Source organism: Carcharhinus amblyrhynchos, chromosome 1 (assembly GCF_965287045.1).
Source record: "Carcharhinus amblyrhynchos chromosome 1, sCarAmb.v2.hapA, whole genome shotgun sequence".
Classification (NCBI taxonomy): Eukaryota; Metazoa; Chordata; class Chondrichthyes; order Carcharhiniformes; family Carcharhinidae; genus Carcharhinus; species Carcharhinus amblyrhynchos.
The window spans coordinates 118,942,587-118,967,254 of NC_137324.1; the positions used below are offsets into that span (position 1 = coordinate 118,942,587).

A 24,668-nucleotide genomic window follows, 5' to 3' on the forward strand; every position below is an offset into this window, starting at 1 on the left:
CAAAGCTTATTAGTTGCTTCTCAGGTTACTCTGACAGATATTTGAAGGTTATTTGTTTTGACAGGTTCGTACTTAAATGGAAGGGAAGTGACATAAATGCATGCACAGAATCATAGAATCCCTACAGTGCAGAAGGAGCCATTCAGCCCATGGAGTCTGCACCAACCACCCAGGTCCTATCCCCATAACCCCAGGTATTTACCCTGCAAGTTCCCTGACACTAGGGTCAATTTAGCATGGCCAATCAACCTAACCCACACATCTTTGGACAGTGGTAGGAAACCAGAGCACCCAGAGGAAACCCACACAGACATGGTGAGAACGTGAAAACCCCACACAGACAGCCACCCAAGGCCAGAATTAAACATGGGTCCCTGGCGCTGTGAGGCAGCAGTGTGAACCATTGTGCCACTGATGAGTTAAAATGTTCACTGCAAATTCTTGAGTGGGAGATTAATATTCAAAGGGCGAGACTAAACATGCCTATTAAACATGATTTTACATCCTATTGGTGTAGGATACTGAATTTATTCAATGTGTGTAAATAATTTAAGTACACTTTAAGTTCCTATTATACAAAAAAAGCTGCTATAATGAAAGGATAACGGGGGACAGCATGGTGGCACAGTGGTTAGCACTGCTGCCTCAGAACACCAGGGACCCAGTTTCGACTCCCAGTCTGGGCCAGTGTCTGTGCAGAGTCTGCACATTCTCCCCATGTCTGCATGTGTCCCATCTAGGTGCTCCAGTTTCCTCCCACAGTCCAAAAGACATGCTGGTTAGGTGCACTGGCTATGTTAAATTTTCCCTCAGTGTACCCAAACAGGTGCCGGAGAATGGCAACTTGGGGAATTTTCACAATAAGTTCATTGCAGTGTTAATGTAAGTTTATTTGTGACACTAATAAATAAAGTATAAACAAAAAGATACGGAGAAAGGGTGAGGAGGTGAAGTTGAGGCCAGGGAGAGATCAGCCAAGATTTGATTAAATGTCTGAGAAGGCTGAATTCGCCTATTTCTGCTCCTAATTCCTAGAAACCCGCAGTCCTTCCAGTTTGCAGGTCTTGAGGAATTCTGCAGCTCACCCGAATCCATCCTTGTGGCCTGTCCCGTTGCAACACATTTCTTTCCGCATTCTTGTAAAGAGAGGCGAATCCCAACTCTGTAACTAATTAAACCGGATAATGCAATTTGTGCAGAGATGTGCCTTCCCGGCACAGTTAAGTGATGTTGGTGTTAGGGGCAGGGTTGGACTCAGTTTGAGGGTGCGCCCAGCCCCCCTTTCCCCTCTGCTGGGGATGAAGTGAGGGAGCTGAGCTGTGACAGTGACAGCTCACTCCAACAGTGCTGGGCTGCTCCAGCTGGTCACTCCGCGGGAGGCCGCCGGACCCGGGGACAAGGTCAATGAGGCGGGGGGCGGGGGGCGGGGGGAGGGCAGCAGACAGGGCGGGAAGCAGCTCCGGCAGAGAGTCGGACAGCTTCATCTGACTGAGCAGGAGAGAGAGAGGAGCATCATTTCCACAACACATTCAATCCTCTCATACCCCTTCAGACCAGACAAACTCTCAACAACCAGAGCTCCATCCGAACCTCCCTACTGAGAGAATATAACTTTCTTAAGATATATTTCTGTATCCATCTGATCCTGCCTATTGAGAGAAAATAACTTTTTTAAACATATTTATGTATCCATCTTAAAGTGCCTACTGACAGAAAATAACTTTTTATATTTATGTGTCCATCTGAAAGTGCCCATTGAGAGAAAATAACTTTTTTTAAAATATAAATTTATGTATACATTTCAAAAAGAGGCAATTTTGACCGAGGGGCGTTTTGAATCCATGAGTGTGTCCCACTTGTCAGGAGCTCTGGAGAAGTGAGTATTTTTTCATGCCTCACAGCAGAAGGCAGAGCCTCCCTCCAGTCATGATCGGCGCCTTGGCCGGCTTTTCAGCGGCCAGCTTACTGACCTTCGGTTACTTGTCCTGGGACTGGCTCGAAGCTGAAGCGCCGGAGCCCCGGCTCGGGGAGTCGCCGGCAGGCAGCGGCAAGCCCCCCTCCCCGCCTCACATCGTCTTCATCCTCGCCGACGACCAGGGCTTCCACGATGTGGGTTACCACGGCTCCGAGATCCACACCCCCACCCTGGACCGACTGGCCGCCCAGGGGGTCAAACTGGAGAATTACTACATCCAGCCCATCTGTACCCCGTCCAGGAGCCAGCTCATGACAGGCCGGTTAAGTATTGGACATCTTTGTGCTCACCCTCAAAGAGTGACAATCTGTGTTGTTATTATTTTTAAAACTCGTGATAGTTATCTGCATGTTTGTAGGATCGAGTCCGGACGCAGAATTACTTTTTGTGACGATGTCCCACAGAATTTATTAATTATTGTAGCCCTGCTGCAAAGAAGGAACCAAAGGGGCGGCTGTTGTTTTTATTGCATTAACAGGATGATACCTGCAGGTAATGCAACTAAAAACAGCAGGTGAAGTTGTAAAGCCCTGCCAGAATCCTGTTAATATGCTCAAATGCATTGCTAACATATATTTCTTCTATATTAAGAGTAAAAACTTGGCGGTGTGTGGCATTACGTAAAAATGTGGTTCTTAAAAATATGTCCCTATTTATGAAGAGGTAAATATTGCTTGCTTGACTTATTTTTTTTCTGTAATTCTTCACAATCAGCACAAAGAGAAAAGCATTCCCCCATATCTTGTACGTAAGAAGGATTGTAAACGTGTTTCTCAAATACTACAGGAAGAATAGATTAGCTGTATATTATTTAAATGGAGAGAGATTGCAGAACTCTGTGTTACAGAGCGATCTGGAAGTTCCTGTATGTCACAAAAGCTTAGCATACAGGTACAGTGAGTAATCAGGATGGTAAATGGAATTCTGTCATTTATTGTAAGTGAAATGGAATATAAATGTTTGCTACAGTTGCTGAGCGTGCTGGTTAGATCACATCTGGAGTATATTTTTAGTCTCCTTCATTAAGAAAGGATATAATTGCATTAGATTCAGTTTAGTGAAGGCTCACTCAACTTACTCCCGGATGAAAGAGTTATCTTATGAAGAACGGTTAGATAAGCTGGGCTTGTATCCATTAGTGTTTAAAGGAGTGAGAGGTGAGCTTATTGAAAGATATAAGATCCCGAAGCGACTGAACAGAGTAGATACTGAAAGGATGCTTCCCCTTGTGGGAGAAACAGGAAGCAGGGGATACAGTAGGGGATGGAGATGAGAACTTTTTTCTCTTAGAGGATCACTGGTCTTGAGTCTCTTACTCATTCGACAATCGAGGCCATTGGTACCAATCATTGAATACTTTTAAGACTCGGTTACACAAATTCTTGATTGACAAGGGAGTTCAAAGGGGTGGGGGAGGGGAGGTGGTAGCTCTAGAGTGAAAAGTGAAGTTGAGGCCACAATCAGATCAGCCATGAACTTACCAAATGGCAGAGCAGGCTCGAGGGGCAGAATGATACCAGGCTTAAACAGATTAAATTGTTAGCCACTGTTTGACCAAGTTGCAGTTCTTGGCGATCTCAAGGGAGAAAGGCCAAGGGAAGATGAGAAGGAATGTATTCTTCCAGCAGCTTCAATTTGTAAGTTGGAAGGAATTGTGGAATGAAAATGAGGTGGGATGTATGATGGAAGATTAGTTAGGAATATACTGACATCGTTGGTTTCAGTCACACTGCTGGCCACAGCATCAGCCATGACCATCCCAATAATGATGTGTACCATTTCCACCATGGGTACAAGGATTCCACGTATTAGATGTTGCTGCCTAAGTTGTGGGCCACTACGTCCTGCAAGTGAGAGGGAATTGTGATGGAGAGCGTGGTGCAAAACCTTTGAAAAGCTGACAGCGTGTTCAAGCTGTGAGATATAGTGTGAGGCCCGAAGCAATGTAAAATGTGTGAGGGTGAGGTGAAATTATAAATGTGAGGTATGAGTTGTGATTGATAAGAAATTGTTGGTGAGTAAAGAGGGCTGGTGAATCAAGCAGTGTGTGAGGCTAGTGACTCACTTGAAAGGGCATGGTATTTGAAGATGCGTTCACTCATCTCGACCACTCGTATGAGGTGCCTGAATTTCTTGCAGCAGTACATCCAGGTCCTCAAAGCTGCTGTCAGGCTGTTATATATTTTTTATATCTCAGATCTACATGTAACAGCTTTTATTTACGATGCTTCAAAATGTCAACTCTGTGCTGTAGCTTGAGCTTCCAGTTTTTGGTATAGCTTGTTATCTTTTCTCAAGTCCACACCAAGCTCACCAATGAAGCACAGTGAGCATAGGTCAGTTACCAGACTCACATAATCAAATACAGAACAATTGAACACGAGGCCATTGGTTGCTTTTGCTGATGCTGCAACTGCAATTGCGGTGCCTATGATGTTACTTTCAGTGACATCCTTGGCAGCAGCCTGCATCAAAGATGGCACAGACCAAATTCAGCTGGAAAAGAATACTTCTCAGCACCCTTCCCCTGAGCCCCTGCTGCCTTTTGTACAAGACCCCTTTCTCAAGCCCTTGCCTACTTTCTTCACCTTGCCTGAGCCCTCAGAGCCTCCCATTCACCAACTTTGTCCGAAGCCCACCACCTGCCATTTGACACGCCTCTCCGAAGCTTCCAATTCTTCCTGTTTGACATACCTTTCCAGAACACTTATTTCCTCCTAGTCACCTCAGGTAAAACGGCAAGCTAAGTGGTAGGTGTCAAGAGAGGGACAACAAGCATATGAGGGCTTAGGACAGAGGTGGCGAGTGGACAAGGGCATGTGATCGCCATTCATCCACCTCCCCAGCGGGATCTGCACCATTTGGTGGGCTTTGGTCCTGCCTGAGGGGTGTCAAGGAGGTAAATGCAGTGCCCACATGCCCCTCCCACTGCTACCAGGCTGCAGAGGGAGAGTCCCCTAAGGGTTCTAGGTGTTGGGTGGGTTCAAGCTGGGGGCAAGTGATGACCTTGGCACTCTGCCCTGAGATAGAGGAACTGGTGGCTAGACTGCCCCTTCTAGCCCTCAGCTTGGCGATTTCAGAGAAGTCACTGATCAAAATCTTCATTCTTACCTGTCAACATGAAAACTTTGAGGCGGCCTGGTCACTTTAATCTCCATACCCCTGGACATCCAGGCTCCCAAGTTCTAGTCAGCAGAAGATATTTCCCTTTCTGTCTTTAAGTACCTGCCCTGTTGCCCAATTCCCCCCAATCTCTGTGTTCAGAAGGGCATTGAAAAAGGATGCCCTGATCTTGTTGAAGGCAGGCGGCTGGCTGGTGTACCTCCCTTTATGTACATGCTAAAAGTGGGTGAATCCCGCATAGGAGGCGCTGCCATACTAGCGGGAAACACTCTGACATCAGCACTTTGTTTTTTATTTCCCCAGAGAATCGTGGCCTCTGTTAGTTTCCTAGTTGAAAACTACTAATTTAACATGTCCTCCTTTTTCATTTATACTGTCACTGTTATCAGTATTTTAAGTATCCTAGACACCCTCTTTTTCCAAATATATTTTTAATAGTTGCTTTGTATTGATTTTCATATTCCTTATACAATTCCTTTATATTCTTTTACAGCTCATGTTACCTATTTTTTGCTGTGCTTTGTGTCCCTCCGATTCAGCAGAACCTGTGATTTCTTTTTCTGTCGTTGCATTCTTGTACACCCTTTTCATGTTGCCCCACACCTCTCTATTTGTTGAAAACACTTTCTTTTTGACAGGGAGAGCTCTTGTCCTTCAGGAGTATAAATTGGCTCAGCATCACCTTACACTTGCACTTCTGTGAAGTGCCTCGGGCAATTCTTGACATTAAAGATGCTATGTCAATGAAAGTTGGTATATTTTTGCACAGTCCTGATCAACGCGCTGAACACTGTGCTATACATGCATCAAATCAGGATGCACAGTTAGGAAGGTATACTCTTGCTATATATAATATGACAGAGATGGGGGCTTACTGAGATTTTTCTCATCTGGTCATGGTAAAATGTGGCATGAGACTAAATGGGTAATATCCCAACAAAGCTTCATCGTTGATAGCTGAGTTTCTGTGCAGTTGGAAAACACAAGCAAAAAATATACAAACCTTCCAAGCCAAAGCATTGAGATCATTAAGTAGAAAGCAATACATTTCAGAATTATTTAGTGACTAGGATGATTATGGAAAGTTTGTTGGGACAGTGTTGATAGGACATGCACATTGAATTGTGATTCCTCAAAAGCCAGAATCCCTTTTGCAAACAACCTCAATAAATATCGATACATGCCAGAGGTTTGACCATTCTGCTGTCCCCGGCACGTGTCTTCTGGCAGTGGAGGGGGTTCACCATTTGCTGCTGGCAGAGTCTCCCGGTCCTGTCAAAGCATATGGTGTTTTGCGTGGCTTGTCCGTACCACCTCCAGGGGCAGAGGTCACCTTCGGCATTACTGGAAATGCCACTGTTGGGCTTGTCTGGAAAATCCATGCCCTCCCCCCTCCCCCCAAGCCTGAGAGTTGTCAGCCAGTTACAAGCCTGCTGCACTCCACTGCCTGTCATAGATTCTCAGTGCAGAAGGAGGCCATTCGGCCCATTGGCTCTGCACAAACTCTCTGACAGAGCATCCTAGTAGGCCACCCTCTCCCCCCATCCCTGTAACCAAACATTTACCCTGCTGATCCCCCTAATACTATGGGGCAAGTTAACATGACCAATCCATCTAACCCACACATCTTTGGACTTCAGCACCACCAGGCATGATGCAGCTCTTGGCAATGCAGTCTGTAGAGGCAAAGACTCTCTGAGGGACCCAGGCCCCAGGTCAGCAAGGATAGGATGGCAGTCATGGGTCAGTCATCTTTGGCTGTGGTGGAGGGGGGTGCAGGGAGTCTGGAAAACAGGGCAAGAGGATAGCTCTCAGTGGCCACCCTCCCTCCTTTCTGTTGTTGCGTCCCTTGATCATGCACTGGTTGCCTTTGAATGAGAACCACCAACACCCCCCCTCCTCCTCTCTCCCACCACCCCCCTCCAGGTTTGCTTTTTAGAATTCCCACATGATGAAACCTGCACTAAATTCTGCCCAAGGTATGAGACTATAAAATATCAGTATTGTACATATTTTGCTGTTTGAGAAAATTATGATTGCATAGAGGAAGTATATTTTCAATTAATTTTTACTTTAGAATGATCTGTATTTTCCCAGTCCTAACTCTTGCCTGTTCATTCATGTAGAATTTCCGCTCACTATGACTCATGTAGCGAGTTATTTTCCAAGACAACATTATCCTTATAAGCTGAAATTGTTGTCAAAAAGGTGCAAAAGTGTACACTTCAATTATACTCACTCATTTTACCTCCCAATAAGTCAACATTTGTAAGAAAATTTTCATGGCATTGTAGTGATGCAGCAAGTTACCGCTTGCAAATTTGCTTGCATTGGTCAGACACAGAACCACACCTGCACTTCTCACAAACAGCAAGTTACCGATTTCTTGCCCATGATGTGACACAGTCTGCCAAGTAGTTGCTTGGTGCTTTCATAAGTCAGAAGCCAATTGTGGAGCAGTTCTGGTCGATGAATTCTATGTTGCACAAGAATTAAGAAGTGGAAAAAAAACACTGAATAATTGGACGAGGAAACTTAGATCTGATTCCCAACATTGGCTGGCATTGGTGTTTTAGCTCCTGTCAGGTGACATCAGTTAACTGAGTAATTAAGTTAATGAGAAACCTATATCATTTGGCAATCAGGACTTTTTTATGTATGTCAGTCTGCAAACAATGAAAATGTTTGAGAGAGAAGTCTCAACATTGTAAATGAAAGATCTGTTTTTGCAAGAATCTGCTCACTTTTAGTGCTGACTAACTTACAGCTGAGATCCTTGCGGTAGACGGGGAATTTTGCACTGCACAAATACTGCTATTGCACCGGAAATCACCAGGAGCTTGTTTCATTGAAAAGGCCTCTCAGATTTTCACACCATGCAACAGATATGTGCCAACAGGAATGGTTAACCTTTTACGAAATAATTTTCTCTATTGTTTAGTGTTAATACCATCACTACCTTGTGTCATCTTGGTTTGATGGGATTATCTTACTTGTAAATAAATTTGACCATTACGTTTAGCCTCAATGGAGGGATAACAAAGTGCTACTTACTATTCCTGAAGCAGAGCGCTGATCCTTGTGGGAACTCCATGTTGTCTCTTGTGAAATATATTGTAGCTAAATAGCAATTGTTAGTGTCATGATATGCCACACCATTAACGGCATATGTAAGGGAGGCTGTAGTGTAATGGTATTATCACTGGACTAGTAATCTAGAGACCCAGGGCAGGATCCTGGGGACCAGCGTTTGAATCCCATCATGGCAGATGGGGTGAAATTTGAATTAATTAAAAATCTGGAATTAAAAGCTTAGTGATAACCATTATCAATTGTTGTAAAACCCAGTTGGTTCATTAATGCCTTTTGGGAAGGAAATCTGACCTACATGTGACTCCAGATCCACAACAATCTGAAATGGAGGGCAGTTAGGGATAGTAATAAATGCAAACCCATGATCAAATTCATAAGAGACACTGCCAGCTTATAGAATCTGCATTTCTACTCATGAAAAGAGAACAAAGTGTTGGAAGAAAGCCTGAACCACAACAGTGTACGTTCAATGATCCACTCTTAAATCTTGAAGCAATGAAAATTTGTCACAAGTGTGAACCATATTGGCTAAATTAACAGGCTGCTCAAAAGCTGCAAAAAAACCCCCAGTAAATTGGAAGGACAATATCCTGGTTCATTCTTTTGTCCTATCTTCCTGTCAAATCCTTGAATATATCATTGCAACTCCATTTCTGAAATCTCTCCAATCTGGTGACTGCTCTGAGCACAGCACTGCAATGACTGTCAAAAACACAAAAGCTAACCACCATGGATGCTGAAAATTTGAAATTAAAACAGAAAATGTGCTGCTGTTCAGGCAGCATTTGTGGATGGAAAAACCATAGCCAATATTTCAGTCTGTGACCTTTCATAAGAAGTGGAATTGAAACGGTGCTAATCAAAGTTACAAATTGCATCCTGTGATTGTCATGTATTCTCTATCCTCATTCTTCACCACCTCTCTGTAGCCTTTGCCGACCACACACATTCTCCATCTGCTACTGCTTACCATTTCAACAATGTGTTAACCCTTGTCCGACTCCCCTTTTTCTCTGTCAGTCAGAGAAATTGGGCTAATCATGTCTCCTCTACCCAATGGAACTAAAAGTAGAGCAGGCTATCCAGTGGTTCTTAAAGGGTTAAATGGAGGCTGTTCCAATAAAGGCAACAAATCTAACCTTGTACAAGAATGTAAAATTGATGGTAACAAATTGCAGCCCGTTTAACATCTCTCCCTGATTTATATTTTGTTTGACTTTGCATCATGTTCCTAGGGAAATTAAGGATGGACGATAAACGTTGGCCTTGCCAGTAACAATTTTTCATTCTCAGCACATTTTCCGAGAATGAATAAGCAAAGAAAAAACGGTTGTCCAGATCCATAGCATTCCCTTTCATAGTACATCTAGCCACTTGTCAATATTATGTGAAGTCAATCAGATTCACTGGATGCTGGCATCTAAGATGGGATGAACCTTGGGTAGAAGATAAGCAGAATATGTGCCCAGCACTTTTAGCTAAAGTTGATTGCTCAAAAACACAAGCATTGTCTCTCAGTGAATGTAATGTTTGCTGTATTGCATGTTACTATGGGTGAATCATTGAATCTCTACAGTACAGAAGGAGGCCAATCGGCCCATTGAGTCTGTACTAACCACATCCCACCTAGGCCCTGTTACCATTACCCTGCCAATCCCCCTGACACTAGAGTCAATTTAGCATGGCCAATCAACCTGATCCATGTATCTTTGGACTGTGGGAGGAAACCGGAGCACCCAGAGGAAACTCCTGCAGACACAGGGAGAACGTGCAAACTCCACACAGACAATCACCCAAGGCTGGAATTGAATCTGGGTCCCTGGTGCTGTGAGGCAGCAGCGCTATCCACTGTGCCTCCGTGCCACCCTTAAATCTTCTAAGATCAAAGCTAGAATATCATGATAACCCAGGAACTTGCTTGTGGTTTTAAGTCTTATATTTCACTTAATCTTTAGTAAAGATAATGGAATAGAAATTGTGAACAATGGTTAAAATGAAGCGCCATCAAATGTTGTTTCTAGAAGGTGCTAGGAAAGATGAAGATCTGTGGACTCAAAACAAATTAGTGCAGATACTTAAAATCTAAAATAGGAATGGAAAATGCTGGAAATATTCAATAGGTACTACTCCTGCTCCTAATTGGTATGCTTGTATGTTGATCAGTCATTGGTCTGGAACATTGGTTTGAATTTTCCAGGCTCCTATCGGCAGATTTGGTAGAGTGAGGAGGAGGAGGTGAGCAGGGGAAACAGAGACTGGATGTAGGGGAGGGAGCCGGGATGCAGAGTCTCCCTGTCACATTCCAACCCACTGGAGAGCTTTCCCAGCCGAGATGGGCAGAGAAAGGGATCAACTGCCTGCCTCAGCCAGCTGACATAGTGAAGGATGCTGACTAATTATGGACTGTTGCGCAGCCCAATAAGGCAGCTCAACTTAATGGACCAGACCCATCCTCAGCAACAGCCACCTTTCCCAGTGGAGCTGGTGTGGAGGCAGACCTGCTGGCCCTCTGGTCAACAGTGTTGCGAACGCACTCACCAAGTGAGCAATAGGACATGAGATCAGAGGTGTCTAATTAGGAAGCCATCTCTGAGGAGATGGCCTGCCAATCTTGCTCTCAGGAAGTGCAGTCTCAGTGTCAAGATCCTGAAGTCCCTGGCAAAACCCACGATGCTAACTCTGTTTTCCTTTTTACAGATGCTGCCTGACTCAGTTTCCTATTTGTTTTAAGAGGACTGTAAATTTGACAAAAGTGCAGTTTTGGTCTTGAAATGTCTTTATATTTCAGCTGTAAGTAACTGACCAAATAGTTTAGCCCAGGGTAAACTGGGTTCCAAAACTCCAAGGGGTTCCGCAGCAGGCCAGGCTCAGGGGTAACATTTAAAAAATAACACAGAGCTGATTGTCTAATCAGGGACTTACTTCAGGAGAAACCAGCCTCTGATTAGATGAGCTGGGAACAGCACAAAACTAAAATCTCCAGATCAGAGCAAGCGTGGAGAGCAAAGTGATGGGGAGAGCGGGACTTGGAGTGGGATTGAAGCAGGACTCGGAGCAGGATCGAAGCAAGGCTTGGAGTGGGATCGAAGCAGGATTCGGAGCGGGATCGAAGCACGACTCGGAGCGGGATTGAAGCAGGACTCGGAGCGGGATTGAAGCAGGGCTGAGAGCGGGATTGAAGCGGGACTCAGAGCGGGATTGAAGCAGGACTCGGAGCGGGATTGAAGCAGGACTCGGAGCGGGATTGAAGCAGGACTCGGAGCGGGATTGAAGCAGGGCTGAGAGCGGGATTGAAGCAGGGCTGAGAGCGGGATTGAAGCAGGACTCGGAGCGGGATTGAAGCAGGACTCGGAGCGGGATTGAAGCAGGACTCGGAGCGGGATTGAAGCAGGACTCGGAGCGGGATTGAAGCAGGACTCGGAGCGGGATTGAAGCAGGACTCGGAGCGGGATTGAAGCAGGACTCGGAGCGGGATTGAAGCAGGACTCGGAGCGGGATTGAAGCAGGACTCGGAGCGGGATTGAAGCAGGACTCGGAGCGGGATTGAAGCGGGACTTCAGTCGGATTGAAGCAGGGCTCGGAGCGGGACTTTGGGAGCAAGATTGAAGAGATTAAACAATCCCCAGCCAGAACTGAAACTGTTTTCCTTGACAAACCTAGTTCCTCCCATAACCACATTATTAAATGACCCTGTAAGTCAATTTAATCAAAATCCCTGGGGAAATTTCCATTGATAAACAAAAATGCATGAGCTCTACCCTAAGTAAACACAACATGGCTAAAATGAGTAATTATCCTCCTCTCCAAGCAACTAGCTGTTTTTTTCTTTAGACATATCCACTGCCTGTAGATAAAAACTGAACTTGAAGTCATTTCCCTTAAAAATGATATAGCAATGACTGTCAGCATGTGTGCAAGAGAGGGAGAGGTGAGTATATGTGCACATGTATGAGAGAGGTGAGTACGTGCATGTGTAAGAGAGAGAGGTGAGTTTGTGTGCATGTACGAGATGTGCGGTATGTATGGGTGTGTGTGTGTGAGGTGAGTGTGTTCATGTCCAATATGTGAATCCAGCCTACATAGAAAATAGGAGCAGGGGGAGGCCATTTGCTCCTTCAAGCCTGCTCCGCCGTTCATTAAAATCATGGTTGATCATCCAACTCAATAGCCAAATCCTGCTTTTTCTCCATAACCTTTGATTCCATTTGCCCCAAGTGTTATATCCAGCCTCTTGAATACATTCACTGTTTTGGCATCAACTACTTCCTGTGGTAATGAATTCCACAGGTTCACCACTCTTTGGGTGAAGAAATGTCTCCTCACCTCCGTCCTAAATGGTCAACCCTGAATCCTCAGTTTGTGACCCCTGCTTCTGGACTCTCCCACTATTGGGAACAACCTCCCTGCATCTATCCTGTCTAGACCTATTAGGTTTTTACAAGTGGCCGTGAAATCCCCCCTCATTTGTCTGAACTCCAGTGAAAACAATCCTAATCTAGTCAATCTCTCCTCATACATCAGTCCTGCCATCCCTAGAATCAGCCTGCACTCCCTCGAGAGCAAGAATATCCTTCGTCTGAAAAGGAGACCAAAACTGCCCACAGTACTCTAGGTGTGGCCTCACCAAGGCTCTGTATAGTTGCAAAAACACATCCCTGCTCCTGTGCTTGAAACCTCTCGCAATGAGGGACAACATGCCATTTTCCTTCTTTACCATCTGCTGCATCTGCATGTTCACCCTCAGTGACTGGTGCAGAAGGATACCCAGGTCCCACTGCACACTCCCCTCTCCCAATTTACAGCCATTTGGATAGTAATCTGCCGCCTTGTTTTTGCTTCCATAGTGAATAACCTCACACTTATCCAAATTATACTGCATCTGCTCTTGATTAGCCCACTCACCCAACCTGTCCAGATCATTTAGAAGGATCTGTGCATCCTCGTCACAGTTCACCTTCCCACCCAACTTGGTGTCATCTGCGAACTTTGAGATGTTACATTTTGTTCCCTCATCCAAATCATTAATATATATTGTGAATAGCTGGGGTCACAGCACCAATCCCTGTGGCACCCCAATCGTTACTGCCTGTCAATTTGAAAAGCATCCATTAATTCCAGTTTTCTATCCATCTCAATACACTTCCTCCAGTCCCATACGCTTTAATCTTGCATGATAATCTCTTGTGCGTGACTTTGTCAAACACTTTCTGAAAGTCCAAATATACCACATCTACTGGCTCCCTCTTGTCAACTCTACTAGTTTCATCTTCAAAGAATTCCAACAGATTTGTCAAGCATGAATTCCCTTTCATAAATCCACGCTGACTCTGTCTAATCCTGCCACTGCTTTCTAAATGCTCTGCTAGCAGCACAGTAGCACAGTGGTTAGCACTGCTGCTTCACAGCTCCAGGGTCCTGGATTTGATTCCTGGCTCGGGTCACTGTCTGTGTGGAGTTTGCACATTCTCCTCATGTCTGCATGGGTTTCCTCCGGTTTCCTCCCACAGTCCAAAGATGTGCGGGTTAGGTTGATTGGCCATGCTAAGAAATTGCCCCCTAGTGTCCAGGGATGCATAGGTTAGAGGGATTAGTGGGTATAATATGTAGGGATATGGAGGTAGCACCTGGCTAGAATTGTGTTCGGTGCAATGGGCCAAAGGGCCTCTTTCTGCACTGTAGGGTTCTATGATTCTATGAAGTCCTCGATAATGGATTCAAGAATTTTCTCTACTACCAATGTTAAGCTTATGAGTCTATAATTCTCTGTTTTCTCTCTACCTCCCTTTTTGAATATTGGAGTGACATCTGCTGCCCTCCAATCTGCAGAGACTGTTCCAGAGTCTATAGAATCCTGGAAGATGACCACCAATGCATCCACTACTTCCAAAGCTACTTCCTTAAGTACTCTAGAATGTAGATTATCAGGCCGTGGGGATTTACCTGCTTTCAATCCCATCAACTTTCCCAGTACCATTTCTCTACAAATATTGACCTCCCTCTGTTCTTCCCTCTCACTGAATCTTTCATTCTGCAACATTTTTGGCATCTGATTTGTGTCCTCTTTTGTGAAGACAAAACCAAAGTATATATTCAGTTGCTCAGCCATTTCTTTGTCCCCTATTATACATTCCCCTTTTCTGTCTGTAGGGGACCTACATTTGTCTTCATCAACCTCTTTTTCTTCACATATCTATAGAAACTCTTAGTGTCAGTCTTTATGTTCCCTGCACTACCTGCCTATCTCTTTTGCTCTGCCTGGTGGTCACCTATTCCCTTCCTGCCTGTGGAGTCTGAGCCTGCGGTGTGACCACATTACAAGTCTTTTACACAGAGGGTGGTGGGTGCCTGGAACTCACTGCCGGGGGAGCTAGTGGAAGCAGATAGAATAGTGAGTTTTAAGGGACATCTTGACAAATATATGAATAGGATAGGGATGGAGGGAAATGGTCCCTGGAAGGGTTGGGCATTTTAGTTAATTCAGGCAGCATGGCCGCTGCAGGCTTGAAGGGCCGAAGGGCCTCTTCCTGTGCTGTAATTTTCTTTGTTCTTTGTTCTATACATGCTATCCACAATACTCTCTGACTCGTGCTGTTCCACAGTGTCTCCAGCCATCGTTTCAGCTCTAAAACTTGAACTTCCAGGAGCTGTAGCTAGAGACACATCCTGCACACATGCAGGACAGTTCCAGGGGACTGGAACTGTCTCCAGCCTGCCACATGGAGCAAGAGGAGCAAACCACAGCTTGGAGCTCTCCTGTCATGTCTTACCCTTTTAAATTAAACTTTTGAAAGATGTTTTATTTCAGATTTTATCCAATTTTCTAGGGCCCTTCATTCCTGCTCCTCGTTACTCCAAATATAATCTTTACAGACTATAAACCACAGAAATTGCATGGAAACATTATTTTAGCGTACAATAACAACAACTACAATATCAAGAGTGAAAAAAAACAGTCACCAACCACCTACTTACCTGCTGGCTGTGCTGGCACGGTTCAATTTCTTTCTACCTCACACTTGCTCTCGAGTCTCCCTTCAAGGTCCGCTTCTCCCAAAGATTAGCATCTCTTTCCCCTTGGCACTGAATTCCCACTCAGCTCCAAATTCCCAAAGCCCTCACTCTGGCTGAAACTCACTGTCTCCCACTTGCATGCACAAGCTCACTTTCCAGCAGCACTCCTCCCATTAAAAATGACAAACAAGTAAGATTTAAGTACATTTTTTTAAAAGGAGAATTTTTTTATTTATACCAATCATGTACAAATAAGAAATTAAAAAGACTTCTAAAAATTAGTATTTTGTATGTTTGCACCTTTTGAATGAAAACAATAATTTTTTGTGGTTGAACCTTTCATTGCAATAAGAATGTTTCTCAGGGGTTCTGTCAGTGCTCTTGAAAGGTCAGAAAGGTTCCATGGCTGAAAAAGTTGGGAAACCCTGGTTCAGCTGAAGCACATTGATTTAGTCGTGTGCTATTTTCCAGCTGCTAAGATGATGAGAAAATATGATGAGTATCATAACTGTTCCCCAGTGGATAGCCTATTGCGGTTTGGGGCGGACCTTTCAAATTGAGTGTGTAAACCCAGTGCGCGTACAGCAAATAGTAAAATCGCAGGTTTCAACCATAAAGGATAAGGTCTACTTATGCAAGGTTGATTATCGCCATCCACTTAGGAAACATGCTTGGAAAAAGCCTGACCCGCACGATTGCTTTTGTTTAATATAAGCAAAGCTCTAGTTGTTTCAAAAACAAAATACCCAATTATCTTATACAAACATTTGCACATTCGTGAGAACCAGTTGCTAGCTAGGGTTTGATATGAAGCTTGATTGTATCTGGCCATTGTCTAACACACAGCAATGACAAAGTAAAATTTTAAGAAGTCGTAAAATTTAGAAATGTATCTCTGGAACATTAATTTTTGTGCCGGAACTTAATATGTTACAGGCTGTCATTATTTTAGGTGTTTTTTTAAGTAAGTCTTTGCTGCCTGCCCTGTTTCTTTGAGGCCAAATAAAGAACACATTTTGAATCATTGCCAGTAAAATTCCACATGCATTACAGCACCATTAGCTAAACCAGAAAGTGTAGAATGGGTTTTAGCTTTCAAAAATGTGCAGAAATGCCAGACAGAATCAGATCCATTGAACAGAATAGGCGGATTCTTTTCACACAAATTGTACTTAACTACATTCTTTTCAATCTGCTAAATGATCCAGTTCAGGATGGGAAAAATTCAACATTGTTAATGTCCTGACTAAACATGGTACGTAACTGGATCCTTTAAAGGGGAATTGTTATCTCATTAGTGACAAGAAGGAGAAGAACAATTATGATGACAACTTGCGGTTGTCTTATCTTTGCTTCTAGCAGGAGTACAAGAAATGACCTTCTGCAATATTATTAGGAGTAGTGTTTCTGCAGCATTTATATGATGATAGTGCATCTGAAATACTTCAATGGCAGCACAAGAAGGGTAAGGCACCCTGAGGCTGTCACCATCTCGAATGTCGCAAAGTGAATACAATAGCGTTAGGTTCTGGTAGCAAACCAGACATTCTGTAGAGCAGCACATATTTTAAACTGTCAATCCAAATGCTGATTCCAAAGTCTGCTTTTATTTTTATAATTTGCTTTTTATTTATGTTTTAATCATCTACCTGCTTGAGCTCAAAAATAATCCCACTTTTAATTGGAGATGTTGATACATGATGTGGAAGTTGAAGGGAAAAAAAGGCTTGCAGAGCCTTGCAGACATGAAGCCAAGGCCATTTTATTCTTGGTCATGTCTAAATTTTAGAAAATTAACTCTGGCCCAATCACAAATGCAAAAGTCAGCAGGCAAGAGTGGGATTTCACGCTACCAAGAGAGTAAATAAAGAATAATTTGAGTCATTAAGATTATAAGAAATAGGTGCAAGAATATGCCTTTTGACTCTGAGCAAGTTGCAGGGGAGGGAGGATTGGGAAACAATCACAGAGAGAGAAAAGACCCAAGATTTCTTTTTGAAGCCCTGGAAAACATCTTGCCCCTCCTGACCCATGAGGAAAGATGTGTAGAAACCTAATTTTCTGGGCCTCTTCTGAACCTGAGTTCAGCCACTATCAGTTGCAGAAGGCATATCCAGCACCAATTGAGAGTTGCAGGGCCTGGGATTAAATTTGAGTCAAGGTTTGAATTACATAATTGGATCCTGACTTTTGAATATTTATGAGACCTTTATTTGCTGGTGTGTTGTTGTGTTTATCACCACCCCAGATGTGTGCTGCTTAAAGACCATTATGCATTTTTGTAGAAATTACTAAGAAGTTTTTATTAACATTACTGAACTATGTACATATTTACAGTGGAGGGTCCAAGAATGAAGAGGATTCCATGGCGTGTCCTTACATATTGCTACCTAGTTCTAGACCACCCTGATCTAAGCTCCAAGTCAGGCGCTTTCATGTATCACCAGTAGATGCTACTGTACCTAGTCCTAGGTTAACCCTTAAAGTACTGGATTCTACTGCTACACCTGCCTATGGTAATGCTGTCATATAGCTCCTGAAACCAGGGTATAAAATTATAAACTAGCCAGTATCTGATAGAAGTGGGAAGTACTTTATCCCTTTTTTACCCACTGGCCCTCCTCAAGTAAGGCGCAGAGGTGGCTAAGGGAAGGGAGGGGCTGGGGAAGGCATGTGAATGTGATCAAATCATGGCTTTAGCCAGTGAAATTATTATGTGTGATTATTAGCACAGAAATCCTAATTGTCCTTGTATAAGATTGTTTTGCCTACTAGTTCAATGGATCAGCTACCCTGTTTATTTACAAAATAATTCTGTATATATGCATTAAACATTCACATACTAAAATTGAAGCAGTAAAATTTCAATGTTAGAATTTCTTGAGGAACAGAAAATCAACCCATATTCCTCTGTTATTGTATCCTTAAGACTCTTTTTCAGAACTTGGAAGAAAAGTTATATTAATTCGAAATTATGTTTTCCTTCACAGATGCTGCCAGGCCAACTGAGTTTTTCCAACATTTTCTGTTTTTATTTCAGATTTCCAGCATATGCAGTATTTGCTTTTATTCCTCCATTATTGGTTTATTGAAGCTATTTTCAGGGTAATGTGAGCAGGGTTGGCCGTCCCATATTTCTTTAATCTGCAAAATACAGTTGCACTGTATTTGGTGCCTTTGGATATGACACACAACATGGATGAAAATCATCCATTGCCCCTTCACTTATCTGCCAGTCCTGCCAGATTTGGTTAGATTCAACATTTGCTTATAGTATTTATTGCCAATAGTAAATTACATATCACCAGAAATAGCCCCCTAGGTATCATTTATCTGTAAATGCCAAGGCATCCGGCACCAACCTAACAGGAGTTCATTGTCACTTTTGAATGCAAGCGTGTGATCCCAGAGATGAAAAAAATAGGAAATGTTGTCAGCAAAATGAAGAAAATCTCCCTTGGGAAAAGATTTTTTACTCTTCTAAGAGATCTATTGCATCCTGCCTGAGTTTAGAGAATGAGGGAGTGTACAATTAGAGGAGTATGTGATGTTCACAAATATTAACATTTGAAAGACTTAATACAGATTCACTTTTCAAAATAATTTGATAGACTTGATGAAAGTCCATATGGTCAGTCATTTTGTGAGTTTCTTTCAAATCCATTTCTCTTAAATCCACAAATTTTTGTTGACTTGAATAGATTGACTTCTTTCCAATTAATGTAAATCAAATATAGAACAGGAGCTGAATTCCAAACGTCTATGCAGAGAATGTTTTCTTAAGACTTGCATCTGTACTCTAGATTTACAAAGTTTGAGGTGGAAAATTTAGGGGGACAATTTTCCAACCTGGCACAGATTGTGTGAATCCTGGGCCTAAAAATTGGCTTTGTGCCCGGTGCCAAACGATTTGCAATCATCCCAAAAAGAGCATATTTAAAGTAGCATTAAAATATGCATAGCCCATTTGATGCCAGATTTTCCCAGCTCCCCTCTGACGGGTTGGGCACTGCCAATGTGCCAGGGGTAGTGCCAAGGGGGGTAGGGTCTATGACAGAGGGGCTTTGCAGGGGTTCTGTACAGAGGGTTATGAAGGGGTGGAGCATGAAAGGGATTCATGAAGGGATGGAGCATCGGGGGCCACATGTTGGGGTGTCAAGCAGCGGGGTATATTGGGGGGCGTATCAGGGGTCATGAAGGAGGGGCACTGAGGAGACTTCTTAATGATTATGCATCTTGGATCACAATATGCTGATTTTGCTGAGCGGGTAATGGTAAGGCTAAAAGCATTCATTTCTATTTATGCATAAATCAGATGGCAACTTTCAGTGACTGTTGTAAGGCATCTATGATTAGAGGCAAATGATTCTTCACAGTCAAGTTCAAGTGTGTTGTTGAATCTAAGTTCCCACAAAGCCATCTCAAGCATAATAACTATTGCAGTTATATAGTAAGAACTAAACAACTTGATTTCCTCATAGTCCCAAAGCATTCAGCCTTGGCCTTCATAGATTGTGGACTTGTTACAATCCCTGAGAACTGTTCTAACTTTAAGCGGCCCAATTCCTGCATTTATACCCATTGGTTGTCTCATTCAAATCATTTCTTGCACACAAATTTAATCACCCACAAGTGACAAATTCTTGGCTCAGCGTGTTCCAAGCCTGTCATTATTTCACTAAGTTGTCCAGTTTATCAACAGTAATGGATGGATGTGCTGAGTCAGCATGATTGGGTCACCCCCCCCTACCCATATCTTAGCTTCTCAGACAGTTCTTATTTTCCTGACCTCAATTAGGCCAGTACTTGCTTTTATGTAAGAGTAGTATGCAATGTCTGATGAGATTCTTGCTTTCATGCAACTTGACCCATATCCCCAAACCGGTTAAAAACAAAAATATGGAATTTGTCGTCCAAGACACAGTGCTCCTCCATTATGCAAAAATTGCATCTTGCTGCTGATTTCCCATTCAGACAAATTCAACTGCATGATGTTCCTATACTGACATTGTAGATACAAACCAAACATCACAGAAAATTAGCCTATTCCTGTCAAAATGCTACTTTTAAATTTATGATAAATCATACAACCTTTCTGGCACTTTCTGGCATATTTTTGTTTTTAACCGGTTTGGGGATATGGGTCAAGTTGCATGAAAGCAAGAATCTCATCAGATATTGCATACTACTCTTACATAAAAGCAAGTACTGGCCTAATTGAGGTCAAGAAAATAAGAACTTTTAGAAGTGTGGAGTCTCATCCCTTCAGCTTTTAATTATTGTTTGAGATTTAAAAGCAATTGAATATATTAACTTTTTTTTTTCCTTTTTCATCTCTCTTAATCATATGCTTCTTGAACGAACACTGTTCTAACTTCCACTTTCTGGTTCAGACACTGTGCAGCACACGGTTGATTCTTTAATCTGATTGGTTGAGGAGCTAGAGATGCTTGCCCAATTCACAGGAGGTCCCCGATCTTCTGTAGAAGACATTGAGCTGTTTCAGTGTTTGTCTGACCACAGCTTGCAACGTAAAATCCCACAGCACAAACCATTCACTGCTCACAGCAAAACTTGGCCCAATTTATTGTGCAACTGTGTTGGAGATATCGCATTATGTAATGAAACTGATTGCTATTGTCTTCTTTTGTTTAACTTTGTAGGTACCAGATACACACAGGACTTCAGCACTCTATCATAAGGGCTGGACAGCCTAATTGTATACCCCTCGCTAATGTAACACTACCTCAAAAGCTTCAAGAAGCTGGCTATTCAACACATATGATTGGAAAATGGCACCTAGGATTTTATAAAAGGGAATGTCTGCCTACACGAAAAGGATTTGATACATTCTTTGGCTCACTTACAGGCAGTGGCGATTATTACACCCATGAAATATGTGATGGGCCCAAGACTTGTGGCTTTGACTTACATAAGGATGAAAATGTGGCTTGGGAGTACAGAGCTCACTCTTATTCTACTTTCCTATATACTCAAAAAGCTGTAGATATTTTAGCATCTCACAATCCTAAGGAGCCAATGTTTCTGTACCTCGCTTTCCAAGCTGTTCACACACCTCTGCAGGTACCTAAAAAGTACCTGGGCCGTTACATGTCAATTGAGAACCTAGGCCGGAGGAGATATGCTGCTATGGTAACATGTTTGGATGAAGCAGTAAATAACATTACAAGGGCATTAAAAAAATATGGCTACTATGACAATACTGTGATAATCTACTCCTCAGACAATGGAGGGCAACCATTAGCTGGGGGCAGCAACTGGCCACTTCGTGGACGGAAAGGAACTTACTGGGAGGGAGGAATTCGTGGTATTGGCTTTGTGCACAGTCCCCTAATAAAAAACAAAGGAAGCGTGAGTCAAGGATTAATGCACATCACAGACTGGTACCCAACACTGGTGACACTGGCAGAGGGAGAACTTGAGGAGAACTTGGATCTTGATGGATATGATATATGGGAGACAATCAGTGAAGGGAAACCTTCTCCACGAACTGATATATTGCATAACATAGATCCCCTTTACACGCGTGTCAAAACCAGATCACCGCGTGATGGATTTGGAATTTGGGACACAGCAATCCAAGCAGCAATCCGAGTTAGAGACTGGAAATTACTGACAGGGAATCCAGGTTTTAGTGACTGGATCCCCCCTCAGACATTCCCAAATTTTGGCGGGAAGTGGTGGAATCTTGAAAGAGTATTATGGGCCAAAGGGAAATCAGTATGGCTATTTAACATAACAGCTGATCCTTATGAAAGAGTTGATCTTTCTCGACAGTATCCTGAGGTTGTCAAGAAGTTACTCCGAAGACTTGCTCAGTATAACAAGACTGCAGTTCCTGTCAAGTACCCACCTAAAGACCCTCGGAGCAATCCTAACCTCAATGGTGGTGCTTGGGTACCGTGGGATAATGGGGATGAAGACGAAAATAACCTATTTAACAGCAATGCGGGAGAAAGAACCTGCAACTTCTGTAATACAATACTGCGTTTCAAAAAACCCGTTTGGGGTTAGTGTTCACTTCAGAAAGTTAAGTTATAAAAAAGGATGATGTTTAGAAAGTGCTACGATGGCACTTTACGGCCTGAATTCTCCCCAAAAAAATCCTAAGTGTCGAATTTGCGTGAAAACTGGCGTAACTCACGCTGTTTTTTTTCAGTGGGAGTTCAGAGAAGAATTTCCCACACACTGCACTGCAGAAGTCACTAGCTTGTATATCATTAAAAATCAGTGGGCGGGGCCTATTCCTGCTGGAGAGGTCAGCAGCATAGCACTGAGTGGGCCACAGCGCTTGCGTCTATCTGTCAGCACCGAGATCGGTGCATGCGCAGTAGCCCCGGACTGCCGGCCTCCCAATTGTTGGCTAGCATGATCGCTGGTGAGCCCCGTGAACCTTGCATCGCTGGCCTTCCCACCCCCCCACTGGCCGATCGCTGGCTCCCTGACCATTCCCATGCCAGCTCTGATCTCCAGCTCGCCCCGCCCCCCATTTCCCCCACCCCCACATTCCTGCTTGCAGGCCTCCCTCCTTCCCCCATCAATCCTGTTTGCGGAATGGCAGCAGGACCCCCAATTCCTACTGATTGCCGCACCCCCCTGGCACTGCCTGATGGGCAATGTCAAGGTGTCCCCAGGCATTGGCACTTTGCACCTTGGGCAGTGCCAGGAGACCCAGGCTGACACTACCAAGGTGCCAGTGCCCAGGTGGCACCCCCCCCCCACAACCTGACCCTCTGTGGGGCCCTGATTGTGTCCAATTCACTCCAGTGGGTTCAGGCTGCTAGTTTCTCATTAGTGGGCAGTTACTGTAATCCCCACCAGAGTCTGGGGGAAGACTCTAGCAGACCTGTAGTCTTCAGTCCCAGGCCTGCTAGTCACATTGAAGTTATATTAAAATGACCATTTTAATCATGTTAGAACATAGAACATTACAGCGCAGAACAGGCCCTTCGGCCCACGATGTTGCGCCGACCAGTTAAAAAAACAATGACCCTCTAACCTAAACCAAACCCTTTCCATCCATAAACCTATCCACGGATCTCTTAAACGCCCCCAAACTAGGCGCATTTACAACTGCAGCAGGCAGGGCATTCCAATCCCTCACCACCCTCTGGGTAAAGAACCTACCCCTGACATCCGTCCGATAACTACCACCCCTTAATTTAAAACTATGCCCCCTCGTGCTAGCTTTCTCCATCCGAGGAAAAAGGCTATCACTGTCCACCCTATCTAAACCTCTAATCATCTTATATGTTTCAATAAGGTCCCCTCTTAGCCACCTTCTTTCTAACGAAAACAACCTCAAATCCCTCAGTCTCTCCTCATAGGACCTCCCCTCCATACCAGGCAACATCCTGGTAAACCTCCTCTGCACCCTCTCCAAAGCCTCCACGTCCTTCCTATAATGTGGGGACCAGAACTGCACACAATACTCCAAGTGCGAACGCACCAGAGTTTTGTACAGTTGCAACATGACGCTGCGGCTCTTAAATTCAATCCCCCTACCAATAAACGCCAAGACACCGTATGCCTTCCTAACAACCGTATCTACTTGATTCCCAACTTTCCGGGATCTATGTACACATACACCTAGATCCCTCTGTTCATCCACACTATTCAGAGTCCTACCGTTAGCCCTATACTCTACACATCCCTTATTCCTGCCAAAGTGAATTACCTCACACTTTTCCGCATTAAACTCCATCCTCCACCTCTCGGCCCAGCTCTGCAACTTGTCCAAGTCTCCCTGTAGACTAAGACACCCTTCCTCACTATCTACCACACCTCCAACTTTGGTGTCATCAGCAAATTTACTAATCCACCCAACTATACCCTCATCCAGATCATTTATAAAAATTACAAACAGCAGTGGCCCCAAAACAGATCCCTGAGGCACACCACTCGTAACTGAACTCCATGTCGTATACTTACCATCAACCACCACCCTCTGTCTCCTATCCGCCAGCCAATTCCTAATCCAATTTCCTAGATCACCCTCAATCCCATACATCTGCAATTTCTGCAGAAGCCTACCATGGTGAACCTTATCAAACGCCTTACTAAAGTCCATATATACCACGTCAACTGCCTTACCCCCATCCACCTCTTTGGTCACTTTCTCAAAAAACTCAATAAGGTTAGTAAGGCACGACCTACCCTCCACAAAACCATGCTGACTGTCTCTAATCAATTCATTACTCTCCAAATAACTATAAATCCTATCCCTAATAATTTTTTCTAAAACCTTGCCCACAACAGAAGTAAGACTCACCGGTCTATAATTCCCGGGGAAGTCTCTGTTCCCCTTCTTAAACAATGGGACAACATTCGCTAACCTCCAATCTTCTGGCACTATACCAGTGACCAATGACAACCTGAAGATCAGAGCCAGAGGCTCTACAATCGCCTCCCTTGCCTCCCAGAGAATCCTAGGGTAAATCCCGTC

General features: G+C 43.8%; 1 protein-coding gene and 1 long non-coding RNA gene across 2 annotated transcripts in view; one reads left to right on the forward strand and one right to left on the reverse strand.

Annotated features, from left to right (window-relative positions):
- Positions 1 to 24,234, reverse strand: part of LOC145344407 (uncharacterized) — a 1,015,876-nt gene extending 991,642 nt beyond the window's left edge. Inside the window, exon 1 of the long non-coding RNA XR_013886861.1 lies at positions 24,155 to 24,234. This is a non-coding gene — a long non-coding RNA (uncharacterized LOC145344407). The remainder of the gene's footprint in view (positions 1 to 24,154) is intronic.
- Positions 1,464 to 22,829, forward strand: LOC145344396 (arylsulfatase J-like). Its single transcript, XM_080191530.1, has 2 exons — positions 1,464 to 2,237; positions 20,866 to 22,829. Exons 1-2 carry the CDS (start codon positions 1,891 to 1,893, stop codon positions 22,235 to 22,237), a joined length of 1,719 nt encoding a protein of 572 aa, XP_080047656.1. The 5' UTR covers positions 1,464 to 1,890; the 3' UTR covers positions 22,238 to 22,829.
- Positions 24,235 to 24,668: the final 434 nt, after the last annotated feature.

Bases quoted from the DNA above. Each gene is read 5' to 3' on its own strand.
- LOC145344396 (XM_080191530.1), top strand. From the start codon at position 1,891: ATGCCTCACAGCAGAAGGCAGAGCCTCCCTCCAGTCATGATCGGCGCC. The intron at 2,238-20,865 runs GTTAAGTATTGG...TTAACTTTGTAG, and splicing joins AGCCAGCTCATGACAGGCCG to GTACCAGATACACACAGGAC.